General features: G+C 47.4%; 1 protein-coding gene and 1 pseudogene across 1 annotated transcript; both read right to left on the reverse strand.

The window, feature by feature from the left end:
* Positions 1–521: 521 nt before the first annotated feature.
* LOC124098850 (melanoma-associated antigen 8-like) lies at positions 522–1,586 on the reverse strand. The gene is given in 1 exon segment (XM_046453824.1): positions 522–1,586. A coding segment is annotated over 1 exon segment (1,065 nt).
* Positions 1,587–7,986: 6,400 nt separating this feature from the next.
* Positions 7,987–8,751, reverse strand: LOC124098859 (transmembrane protein 127-like; annotated as a pseudogene).
* Between the last annotated feature and the right edge of the window lie 4,756 nt (positions 8,752–13,507).

A 13,507-nucleotide genomic window follows, 5' to 3' on the forward strand; every position in this document is an offset into this window, starting at 1 on the left:
ATTAGCATATAGCTTCTCCTCCATTCTCCAATACACACAAGCAAATCCAGGTGCACACCAACTTTCTTAAGGATACAGGGAAGACAGGTAATAAGGGAAGGCGAGCATTCACCTTTGATTTCTCTATCATTTGTTCATTCTTTTTCATGACCGAGTTCTTTTCCACGTCCAGAAATTATCTCTTACACTCCCATGTGATCTTTGCTCAGGTCCAAAAAATAGAGAAAGAATGAGATGCTAATTAATGAAACAAAAAGCAAAACACCAAAGTCCTAAACTGTGTTCACAGCAATAAATGAATGAGTATGGTCTTCATAACATCCCATTCAGAAGTAAATTCAACTTTCAATCAACAGGAACATTTGAAAAATTCCATAGGAAACAAAGTTCAATTTCCAAGTCGCACAAATACAGAAGCATCAAAATGTTAGACGGCAAGATCTCTTCCACCTTCCCTGGCCCCTCACTACTTAGAAAGGTGACTTCTCTCTTCCAACACAGATTGAAAAATGGGCCCTATCTCACATGGGGGTGTGGAAGCTTCGGGATGCGGCCCTGCCATGTTTCCTGGTCCTGGGCCGTCCCCTGGGCACCCTAGTGGCCCTGGCTACATTTGATACTTTGGCACACTCTGCCTCATCTTTCAAAGCCTTTTCTTACAGGAAAGGGTAGGACCTAGGCTCACTCCCATGGACCTGGGCCCAGTACTCCAGGACTTTCATCTTGCTGGTTTCACCACGTGCCCTTGGACCCCAAAGGAACTCATAGCAAGCAGGATCACTCCCAGGCACCTGTCGATACTCCAGGTACTGTGCCTGTACCAAATCTTCAGTGATGAGCTTTCTAGGTTCCCCGTAGATGAAGTGTTCCCTCTCAGGATACACCCCCATCACACTCAGCATTTCCCAGACATCTTGCTCACAGGCACGGTCCCCCACCATGAAGATGATGCACAGGATGATTACCAGAAGGCCCGTCTTGGGCATGCTCTGGTCATCGCCCTGCATCCCATCATGGGTGAGGCCCAAAGCATTAACAACAGCATAGGAGTGGTTGGAGGGGTCCACCTCCTCAACATGCATACCAAAGACCAGGTGCATGCACTCAGAGGCCACACTGAAGACCACAGGGAAGTCATCCTGGTTATTTCTGATGACGCTACTCAGCATTTCGGCCTTGGTGGTCAGCTCCTTCATCCGATACTTGAGAAGCAGGAACTGCACCAGGTCAGCCATCTTCTCATCCAGTGGGTCTCCCAACAAGGACTTACGGTCTTTCAGGTTCTTCCAGGAGAACGGACCTTCTGCTTCTTGGCTGCTGGAGAGGTGGATGAACGGGATGCCTGGAGTGGGGGCCGTGGCAACAGAGAGAGCGGGAGATCTCTCAGGCACCTGTGCACAAATCAGTGGCTCAGGACAAGGCACCTTGCTAAGGGTAGGTGTGGACCTGGAGGAGATGCAGGCAGAGGAGGCCCCCTCCTCCTCAGGCCTGAGAACCTGCACACCATTGAGGCTCGGTGCCTCCCTTTGGGCCTTAGGTTCTCCTTTGTCCTTGTGGTGCTGGCGCTTCTGACCGTGAGATGACATGGCTTTCCTTGGGCACAGCAGGCAAGACAGTGGGCAGGCAATCAGTCCTGGGAAAGAAAGGGATCCAGTGAACTGAGAACCACACCCTTCTTAGTGCTCACAAGGGCCCAACCAGTCATCTGTTAAGGTGGTGATCTAGGGCTACTCAGGCTCCTGTCCTTCTGGTGGGCCTGACTCCTTGAGAAACCGAGGCAGGAAGTGAAACGGCTTCTCAGGTGAAGCTGGCTTGCAGAGCACAAGGCCCCAGGGCTGACCTAGGCCTGTGGACCAGGTACACTGTTCTGCTGAGTTGGGCCCTTGGCATACACTCCCAGCATGCACATCACCAGGACTCCCAGCTCTGCCGGGGCCTCATCTGCTCTGTGACTGGAGTGAAGACTGCAAGCACAACTCTGGACCCCCAACCATAACAGGAGGGACTGGTCCGTCTCGGTGAGGCCCACACAAATCTGAGTTGGATGGTCTTATTAGTGGTCACTCTGTGCCCTCAAAATTCCCCTGGAAAAGCCCGGAGTCAAGCTCATGTTGACCTGAGGTGAACACTCTGAACAAACATCCACTTCTGGGAGAGAGAATAAAGGCAGTGAGGGGCCGGGCGTGGTGGCACGTGCCTATAATCCCAGGGGATGGGGAGTCGGAGACAAGAGGATTGCAAGTTCAAGCCAGCCTCAGCAAAAATGAGGCACTAAGTAACTCAGGGAGACCCGGGTCTCTTAATAAAATACAAAACAGGAGTGGGGATGTGGCTCTGAGCATTGAGTGCCCCCGAGTTCAATCCCCCATACTCCCCACAAGGAAAGCAGTGAGGGGGCTCACGTCTGGTCACAACTGCCCTATGGTGATGGTACTAGCTAGCCAAGTTCATTGGGGTCCATGTGTCCTGGCGTGGAGAAGCTGGATCAGTCCTAACCGTAAGGAACATCAAGGTGTGAGACTTGTTTCTCTCTCTCTGATGACCCGAGGCCACCTTCCTTAAAGCAAAGTCAATCTCTGTGAGACTCTGGAAAAGAAAGTGAGGGGAAGGGGAAGCCCATGGAATGGTGGTCCTGGTTCTTCCCATGGCTGAAAGAAAGGTCACGTGGAGACTGGAGTCTTGTGTGTTCACGTGTAGATGTTCCCTTTGTCCCCACCTTGACTCCTGACTGTGCCTGAGACCCTCTCTACGCTGATGTGAGCCCAGCCTCCTCTTACCAAGCCTTCACCTCCCCGAGACCAATGACACACACTGAAGAAGAGAGGGACCCTGACAGCCCCGCCTGGGCTTCCTGGGTTGAAGGCAGACTCGGGGCAGATTTTTGAGGGGCACCTATCTACTCTGTGCTGGGGGTTCCCTTGATCTTCCCTTGGGGTCCTCACCTTAACCTTTGGGGGGACCCTGGCACCCCTGTCTGTGATAATAAGATGGGGTTCCCTGTGCTCATCTGAACCCACACTGTCCCATCACCACCCTCAACTTTCTGAGAGACCTAGATCTCTCAGGAGAAGGGAGCAGATGTCACAACCCATCACCCCTTTTAGGGGCTCTCTAGAGCTGACAGCCAGGCTTGCGCCCCATGGATCCTAGATTCGGTGCTGGGGGAATTCCCCAAGTCCTGTAGTTTATGCATCTTGCTCATGCCCATGCCTGCCCTTGCTTACTGCCATACCACCTGACAGAAATTGATATCTTTAGACCAAAGCTCCATCTCCATGAACACACCCCATTTTAGTGGTAGAAGTGACAGTACCACTTAGGGCCTCTCGTGGCTGACCACAGTGGAGAGGCAGACTATGTAGGGTTCCTTGTTTCAAAGCCGGGGATGCCTTCAGTCCTTATGAAGGGTCCATACCTTGGGTCTGGCAGGTCCTAGGATTCCTCTCTGTGCTAACCACACGTGGCTCCCCCTGCTGGCCTGTCATCACCTCTTGGACCAAGGTCCCTACACATATAAAACCTCTCAGCCAAACCAGGAGGCAGAAATGAGCCAGAGTTACTTCCGGTGACCCTGCATAGGGCCCCACAGGGTAGATTACAAGGGAAGCCAGGCTGTCTGAGGTCCCGTCCTTTGGGAGGTATGGCATTCAGTCCCTGTCACCAAAGTTCCTCACCTTGATTCCCGGTAGATGCTGGAATCCTCCCTCTGCTGACCAGCTGTGGCTCCTCTGCAGTCCTGATGAACTCTCTCACACCAAGGCCTCACCTCCCTGATTTGGAGGAGACAGAAGTGAGGACAGCACATTTGGACACGGCTGCACGGGGTTTCCCCAGGTTAACAGACCAGCAGGTTCCAGGGGCCTCCTTTGTCTGGAGTGTCCTCAAGGTACTCATATTCACTCCTGACAGGGTCTGGGCCCTTTCCCCTCTGCTGACCTGTAGATGCATCTTGCAGGCCAAGGCCACCATCTCCCTGAAGGCCCAGAGAAGGAAGTGGGGGGGTGGGGGGTGGGGTGGGTACAACCATTCCCAACAGCCCTGCATGGAGTTATCCTGGGCTTCCAGTAAACATTCCCATGTCTTTAATCTGGGCTCTTATTTCGTCTTTCCAGAAGTCCCTGAGATTCCTCCCTCTGCTGACCCGGGAACACACACTTCAATCATGCTCACTCATCCCTGACACCCTGAAGGTGTGTCAGGCAGAAGGGAGGTGCACTGCCTCTGGCCACCGTGCCCAGGCCTCCCAGGGTTGATGTCAGGGTGGAGGTCCCCCTTTGATCTGGAGTACAAGGCCCCCTCCTTCCTCCCCGAGTCCTCCCCTTGACTCCTGGCAGCAGCCCACTCCTCTCCTGAACTGAGTCCTCCTCCCTCAGATTCCAGAGTCAGAATGAAGGACGGGCTCAGTCTGAAAGCAGGGGTAGGGCTGGGTGCCAGCCATTCTGTGTCCTGGGCCACTCGGTCCTCCCTCATTTCTAACCCTGACTGCCAACAGGCCCTCCTTCTTCTACTGAGTCCCTCAGCTCCCTCAAACCCGGATGCCAAAGTCAGAAATCACAGGCCTGTAAACCTGTCCCAGAAGTGAAAGCACAGTCTGAATCCCCATCCTCTGCAGACCTGAGCATGCTCAGTGAGACCAAGACTCTGACCCCAAGGATTCCTTGAAGATGACTGAGAGGGGCTCACACCCACCATCTGCACCCATGTGCTGCAGAGCTGACCACACAGCAGATCAGGATAATTTTCTTGGAAGTATGCTTCATGAACTCAGAGGCACTCTATCCCTGAGCAACACCTCTGGCCCTTTACATTTTATTTTTAAAATTTGAGAGAGAGAGCCTAACTTGCCCAGGGTGGCTTTGAACTTGCCATCCTCCAATCTGAGCCTCCCAAGTAACTGGGATTCCAGATGTGCACTCCACCCCACCCAGATATGGATCATTTGGATACGCTTTATGCTAGATATGGAAAATGAAAAAAGTCAAGATAGAGTGGCCAGGGAAAGGGTTAAAAAAACAGCCATACATTGCTAGCTTTCATCTCTTTCAAGACAGACAAATCCTCTTCAGATGCTGGCTACTGGTGGGGAGAAAATGTTTCATCAAACCTAGAAAGGTAGTCTCTGAGAAATACTCATCTCTTCCAACATAAATCCTCTCCGAGTGCTGGCCACGGACCTCCAAGCCCCAAACCCAAATTCCCGTCTTCCCAAACTGACACAGTCACAATATCACCTCTCAGTATAACCTATATAAGCCCAAACTCCTCCTTTGACCAGTGGCTCATTTTGCACCAGGAAAGTGGGTATATGGGAGATGCAGTCATGTTTCTGAATAAAAGGCTGAAATGATCTGTGAAGTCTGCGCCAGGCCCAGATCTTTGTGCTAACACTTTAAGTGGGACATTTTCAGTTCATACCAAACATCTCACTTTGTCTTTTTCTTTTTTCTTGCAAGCAATGGCAAGGTCTCTTAACACTCAGCTACACCCACAGCCCAAACCTTGACCCCCAGCCCAGCCTGAGCCCTGTATGCTCCACCAATCTGGAGCACGGGCATCAAAACAAGGTCCTAACCTCTGTCCAATCACCCAAAGCAGAACTCAGTGAATGTAAGAATGGGCCAAGTACACGGGGCCTCTTATTGCAGAGAACAGGGATGGGACATGATTCTTTGGGGCCACCCCCATGTCCCCTAGTACTCCTTAGCAAGGCCACAAGAAACTTAAAAAAGAGACCCAACCTCAAAAAATAGTAATGATAAGGGCTGGGAATGTGGCTCAGTGCTTAAGTGCCCTGGGTTCAATCCCCAGTACCAAGAGAAAACTAAACATAATAGTTCAGCCCACAGGGGAAAGGGCTGGGCGCAGAGGCAGCTTGCTTGGTCTGGGGACCCTCCAACTGGGGTGGGGCCGCCTCCATTCATGCCAGCTATCAACTTGTCACCCACTGTACCTTGGTACTTACTTACAGTGCAGGCCTCAGGTCAGTTTGTGGGACTGACAGGATCCTCTGCAAAGGAACAGGCTGCCCTGCAATTCTGCCCCCCCCCCCCCACCAGAGGGAGCTGCGCTGGCCACAGAGGTAGCCTGGGTGCTTTGCTGAGCCTCCTCCTGGGGTGGGGCCTCCTCCATCTACCCTAAGCTGTCAAATGGTCTCTCAGGGTTCCCAGACCCTGTACCCTCCATGCTGAACTAAGCCACTGGGTGAAACTCCTAGGGTCCCCTGTGGCAGAAGGGGGTCCCCTGGAATTCCACCACCCCAGCTCCAGGGTTGCGCATGTAAGGAACCCGGCTGGTTTGGTCACTTTCTGTTTAAGGAGGGGCCTGTCACCTGGAACCTTGATGACACTCTATGGTGTGGCCTTGTCAGTCCACCCTCATCTCTCACCTTGACCCCAATGGTTCCCAGAACCTGTCTCTCACTGCAGGCCTCAGGCCAAGGCTATAACTCCCAGGGTCCCTTGCATCAGATCCTTTCTCCCTGGAATTCTTTCCCTCACTCTAAGATGCAGGGCTTAAAAAAAAAAAAAAAAAAAAAAAAACATTGCCAGGAAGTATCTGACTCTCTATGGTGGGACCTCCTCAGACCACCCAGCTCTCACCTTGACACCCACAGGGCCCTGGCCCTGTCTCTGATCACTCAGCCAATGGCTTTAACTCCCAGCATCCCTTGCGGCGAAAGAGGCTCCCTGGAATTCGGAACCCCCACCCGGTGAAGAGCTGTCCAAGGTAGTGGGGTGGTTTAGTCCCCTTGGTTTAGTCACCTTGTCCCCTACTGTTAGGGCCATGTCCCTTCTTCTGACTCTGTGCCAGAACAAGGCCCTCACCTCCATCTGACACCCCCACAATGGAACTCAGTGGATGTCACTTAGGACCACCTGCCTGGGGCCTACCATGGTGAACAACAGGGGCACAACCTGATTCTTCAGGGCTCACCTTCCTTCCCCAGGCTCCTCACTTTGGTTCCTGGCAGAGTCTGGAGCCTTTCCTTGGCCCACTGACAGTCCCCTGCAGTGACAGTGAGGGTGGGGAGTGTCAGACTGACAGCTGGGCCTGTCTGCTTCTCCCAGGTCTGAGAAAAGGACTGGAGCCCCTGTCCCTGTCTGCAATGGCTTGCTCCAGGACAGCCATGCCTTCCTGGGGGTCCCCTTTTTCAGCTTCCCTGTACTCCACAAACCTGACCCCCCAGAGGTTGACGAACACCAAAAACTGCAATTGTAAGCAGCAGCAAGCAATTTGGCCTAGGCTAGCTTTTTCTGAGTTGATAAGGACTAAATCCTGGGTCTCACACAGGCTCGGCACATGCTCCACTACTGAGCTACATGCCCCAGTTCTGTGGTTATTTTTTTTTTCTTCTTCTTCTTCTTTATAGAGACAGTCTCACAAAATTGCCCAGGCTGGGCTGGAACTTGTAGCTGGGATTATAGGGTTGTATTCCTGGGCCTGGCTAAGTCTTGATTACTTTGAAGTTATCAATCAATTCATAGTTCACGCAGTAGTTTTCATTTGTAATCTGTTCATTAGCAGCCGAGAATAGATACTGCATCTCTTGCAAATATATGAGTACTTTATAAATACCTCAAGTGTACATGTAGATTATACTGACATTTATGTGTAGATACTTAAACATGTATGCAGATGCATACATGCATGCATATCTATGTATAATATATACATTTTATGTGCACATATATACATATGTATGCATGTACATAAGCTATATATAATTACATGTGTCTTTTTATTGCGTTTTAATTTTTTTTTTTCCTAGAAAAGATAAACACAACCGGAGGCCTTTTTATGACAAACTATCAGTGTCGGGATGGCAGGGAAAGAAAGGCCAGAGGCATGGGAAGCCAATAAAAAGTGGGTTCCGAATCATGTGGAACGGTCCACAGGGCCGTGCCCGGGTCCTTACGAGATGACCGTTCACTTTGGCATGCGAGTTTGGTGCCTGGCCTTCTGGCCTGCTCTCTCAGACACGCATACTCAGACTGAGGCTCCACCAGCTCCTGCCACCAGGTAGAAGCTAACTGCAAAGGTGACGTAGACCTGGGAGCCACGGTTCTTCTTATGTTGCTGCTGCTGGGCCAGGATGAGTTCAGAAGCCCAGTAAGAAAATCCGATGACCGATGAAGGTGGCCCACTGCAGGACGGTGAGGATATGGGCGACGGCATAGCGTGATCTTCAGGGCTGGATGCTTGGGCCCAAAGACATCCAGAAGGAAGGCGGAGAGGCTGCACAGAACGCCCAGGAAGCAGAAGGCAGCAATGACCCGCAGGAGCAGCACTGTCTGGGGGTTCATGCAGGTCCGGGGGCACGTAGCCCAGTACGTGCAAGACCCCCAGCTCCTGGCCGGAACAGGTGCCTCCGTGGATGTGCAACCAGGCGGGCTCGGCAAGGGCAGTGCGCAGCGCCTTGATAGACAGGGCGCCAGGCAGGGCCGAGGCCAGGCTATGCTCCAGCTGCTTGGGCAGAGCGCTGCCTCTCAGACTCCTCCGCTGGCGCCCGCCGGGCTGCCCTGCGCCTCCGTGGGCATACAAGCCCGGGCCGCCCACCATCGCTCTGCGGTCGCTGCTGATGGCCACCGACCTCCGCGGGGCTCGCAGAGCCTGCCTGTCCTGCTTAGCAGGCCTCAGGGCTGGAATGGCGCCGCTCGGGTCACGCCATGGGCTTCTTAGCTGCCCCGGGGCCGAGCTATCCCAGGCCCCAATCCCACAACGCCCAGACCCACCCGGTCCGATCACATGTGCCTTTGATTAAAGAATATTCTTTATGTCATGGTGTGGTGACTCACGTCTATCATCGCAGCAACTTGGGAGGTTGAGGCAGAAAATCCCGTGTTATAGGTCAGCCTCAGCAACTTAAGCCCTAAGCAAATTAGTGCAAACCTGTCTCAAAATTTAAAATCATAAAAAGGGCTGGGGATATGACTCCGTGGTTAAGTACCCTTGGGTTCAATCTCCAGTACCCTTCCCCTGAAAAAAAGCAGGGATACTTTTTGTATTAATGACTCACCCTTACTATTCTATTTCTAGTGCATGCTTTCGATTCTGCTAAAATAACAACTGTTTTGAAATGCCAGTCGTCTTAGTCAGCTTTTTTTGCAGCTGTGACCAAGTGACCTGACAAGAACAATTAGAGGAGGAGAAATTTATGTTGGGGCTCACGGTTTCAGAGGTCTCACCCCGAGGGCGGCTGACTCCATTCCTTGGTGCTTGAGGTGACACAGAACATCTCAGCCAAAGTGTTTGGTGGAGGAAAGCAGCTCAGACATGATGATCAGGAATCAGAGAGGGTTCTCCTCACCATGACAAAATATGAACCCCAAAGGCACGTCCCCAGTCCCCCAGCCTCTTCCATGACATCCACTCGGTTAATCCCTGTTAGGGGATTAATTCACTGAGTGAGTTAAGGCTCTCATTACCCAGTCATTTCACCCCTGAACCTTCTCACTTTGCCTCACACATGTGCTCTTGGGGGACATGTCACTCGTAAACCATAACACCGATCCTCCTCCAGTACAGAGGTTTCCGGTGGCTACTAGCAGACACTCTGGATCCTTAGTCTCTCCATTCTCCTGCTATCCCTGGGTTCCTGGCACCTGTGGCGTGATGTACTGCCTCAGATTGTGCAGGGAACTTGCAGCAGCAGCTTGGAAACTGTTCTCCCCCTCATCCTGTCATATGCCACCTATGCAGGTCACAGGCCCTCAGCAACCTCCCTGCTGCAAGCCCATCTCCAAACACACACATTCTTCAGTCTCCTCCAGGGCTTTCACATGTTTATTTCTTAAATGTTTTATCAATATCTATCTATCTGGGCTGGGGCTGGGGCTCGGTGGTAGAATGCTTGCCTGAGATGTGTGAATCACTGGGCTTGATTCTCAGCACCACATATAAACACATAAATAAAGGTCCACTAATAACTAATAAAAATATTTTAAAAAGAAGCTAACCTTAAAAAATCTTTCTATCTATCTATCTCCATCCCTATGAGTGCTCACTCTCACATACACACACCGTTTCTCAGGGTTGATTTTGGAAAAACAAGGCAGTAGCCCATAATTGACTCTCATTTTGGCAACTACAGGTAAGGCACAAAAATGTAAGGAATTTAAGGAAATTCAGGACTTTTACATTATTCTGTTCCCCTCAATGACTATGGCATGTTGCTCTAATTATTTCAGACTGCTTTTTGGTTATGTTTTTATTAGTGCATTATAATTATACATAAGAGCAGGGTTCTTTCTGACATATTCCTACATGCATGTAGCATAATTTTCTCCACTTCATTCCCCAGTACTTCCTCTTTCCCTTCCATCCCCTCCAACATTCCCTTCTTCTTCAGTCTTCCTTCTATTTGTTTTTAAATGAGTATATTATAATGATGCACAAAGTAGAATTAATTGTGATATATTCCTATATTCATCTAGCATAATTTGTCAATTTCATTCCCTAGTGCCTTCCCTCCTCCTTTCCCCTGGATTCCATCCTTTTACTGTTTATTCTTCTATTTTGGTGAGACCAGACACTTTTGTCCTGACTCTGTCACTACACATTTATAGTTGTCTTTATAAAGGCCTTATACATTTTGTTAGGATCTTTTTTTAGGTAATTTTTGGACTTTGTTGCCATTGTAAATGGCATATTGTCTATTAGCTGTTCTACATAGTGCTTTTGTGTGGCAATGATTTTAATTTTGCCATTGTAATCAGCTGTACACCTGGTCTGATGTCTCATTCACTTGAATACTCCACATGAATGTTCCTTTGAATTTTCAAGATAGATAATGATGTTGTTACTCTGCCTTATTTTCCCCCAATATTCATACCTTTATTTGTTCTGATGATCACAGCTCTGGCTTTGTGCCTTAGCCCTGTTTTGAAACACAGAGGCAGTAGCATACATCTACCCCTTCTTCCTGACTTTAATGATAATTCTTCTAACATTTTACATTTAAGCATGTAAGTGATTTTAGCAAGTGGAAGCTTCCTTTTAATATTAGTTGAATAAATGTTTTTACTATGAGCTTATGGTGAATTTCTTTCAAAAGCATATTCTCAACCATTGACATTATGAAATGTTTTCTCTCATCAATTTTGTATGTAAGGAACTAAAATGGAAAGGTTTTTTTTCCCCTAATGTTTACATCATATTTTCTTGCCTTGAATGATGCCTATTTATTCATTTAATTCATTACTTTATCTGATATGCTGCTAATTTATGTAGGATATTTGATGCTGTATAAGCCATCTTACTTCAAGGGTTCTTATCATGGGGAGGGGGTTCTTGTCTGGTGTTTGAATCCAGGAAAGCTGGCCTGAGACAATGAGTTGAACTACTGGCAACTTTTGATATGCTATGAAAGAGTCAACAATCAGGCAGTAATTAGTTTTCTCTAACCATTAAGTGGAACTGGCCTCCCAAACTGCCTGGTCCTGGAATATCTGAGGGTGGCTTGAACTTTGAAAAGTTTCAGTTTATAGAGTTTAATTAGAATTTCATTTTCCTTTTAGGCCAATTTGATCATTTATTTATTTTATTTCTAAAAAGTAGTCAGAGTTACTGGAAGGGCATTATTTATAATGCAAACCTTTCATTACAGAAAGCGTCAAACATATAGTAGAAAGAATAATATAATGAGCCCAGTATACCTGAGCTTAAATACATGGAAGATTTGTCTCCAGTTAGATTCCCCACCTACCTGCTTCTCAGGTACTGGAATAATGTGGAGCAACTCCAAAACATCATAGTATGTCCTCTCTAAACAATTCAATATGCACTTCCTAAACATAAGAATTCTTTTTCTCCTTTGGTACCAGGGATTGAACTCAGGGCTGCTTAACAACTGAGCCACATCCTCAGCCATTTTTTTAAAATTTTATTTAATTTTTAGACAAGGTCTTGCTGAGTTGCTCAGTACCTCGCTAAGTTGCTGAGGCTGGCTTTGAACTCAAGATCCTCCTACCACAGCCTCCCAAACTGCTGGGATTACAGGCATGTGCCACCACACCTGCAGATAAGAACGGTTTAATAAAAAAAGCGTAAAACAAAATACTTGTGTTTTTAAATTAAATAAATAACCATCAATGTACAATTGTTTTACACACTTTTTGATACACTTTTAAGAAGAAAGTTGTGTCCTTGAATGAGTATCTAAATATGGTCCATATAGAGTAATTCTTTGTTACGCCTCTTAAGCTTTTTAAAATTTGTGTATTACCTCTCAAGTTTTCTTTCTCCTTGCAATTCATTTTTTTTTTATTTTGTTGTTGTTGAAAAAGAAAAAAAAAATGTTGTGTTCATTCCAGTTTTCCAAGACTCTGGAGTTTGATGAATGAAACACTGGTGTCTTTTAACATATTCTTCATCCCATAATTTCTAGGGCTACATGGTACTTCAGGCTTATGTTATATGCCCTGCCCTGGTTCTAACATCAGCCATTTCTTCAAGAGGTCTGCTTCCTTCTATAAATGGTTCTAGAAATCTCCATCTGGGTGCTAGAGGTGCTCATTGCAACTTGGGAGTTAGTTATATGCCTCCTCTGCTGACAACACAATGACATGGTCTCTATCATTTGTATATTTAGATCACTCAAATAAAAACTTGTAAGTTATAGTCAAAATAGTGAATATATTCTTCACATCTAAAAGTTTCCTTCTAGCCCATTGTAATTTCTGCCTGCTAGCCTTCCCTGCACACTCATCTCCAAAAATCACTGATCTTCTTCTGTCACCATAGATGAGTTTATATTTTAAGAGCTTTTATATAAAAAGATTTGGAGAAGTATGACTACATTATTTGTTAGGTGCATGCTTAATATTTTTGTATTGCCAAACTATTTTCAAAAATAGTTGTGTCAGTAAACATTATCACTAGGTGTTACATGGTATGGCCAATCTCCTCAATTTTAGCCATTCTAATGGGCAGATAGTGGTATCTCATTGTGATTTTGATTTGCATTTCTCCAATGAGTAATGATGTTGAGTTTCTGACCATGTGGTAAAACCCTAGTGTAAATATTGTTGAACAAGTATTTTGTAGATGTGATTAACATTTGCAATCAGATGAGATTATAGTCCATAATGTGAGTGGGCTTCACCTATTCAGTTGAAGGCCTTAAGAGCAAAAACTGACATTTCCTAGAGAGGAGAGAATTTTGCCACAATTATGTAACATAGAAATGCTGTGTGAGTAGACACTTCTCAAAAGAATGAATACAAGTGGCCAAGAAATATATATGAAAAAATTGGTCAATGTCATCATCAACCATTATGAAAATGCAAATCAAAACTACAATGAGATAAAAATCTCACCCCAGTTTAATGGCTATTATCAAACAAATAAATAACCAATGCTGGTGAGGATGTAGAGAAAAAAAAAATAACTCTCATACACTGTTGGTGGGAATGTATATTAGTACAACCATTATGGAGAACAGCATGGAGGTTTAAAAAAATTGAAAATAAACCCACTCTGTGATCCTGCTATCCCACTTCTGGATATA

Source organism: Marmota monax, unplaced genomic scaffold, assembly GCF_021218885.2.
Source record: "Marmota monax isolate L192 unplaced genomic scaffold, Marmota_monax_Labrador192_F-V1.1 WCK01_AAM20220418_F8-fsc00142, whole genome shotgun sequence".
In the NCBI taxonomy this organism is placed as follows: Eukaryota; Metazoa; Chordata; class Mammalia; order Rodentia; family Sciuridae; genus Marmota; species Marmota monax.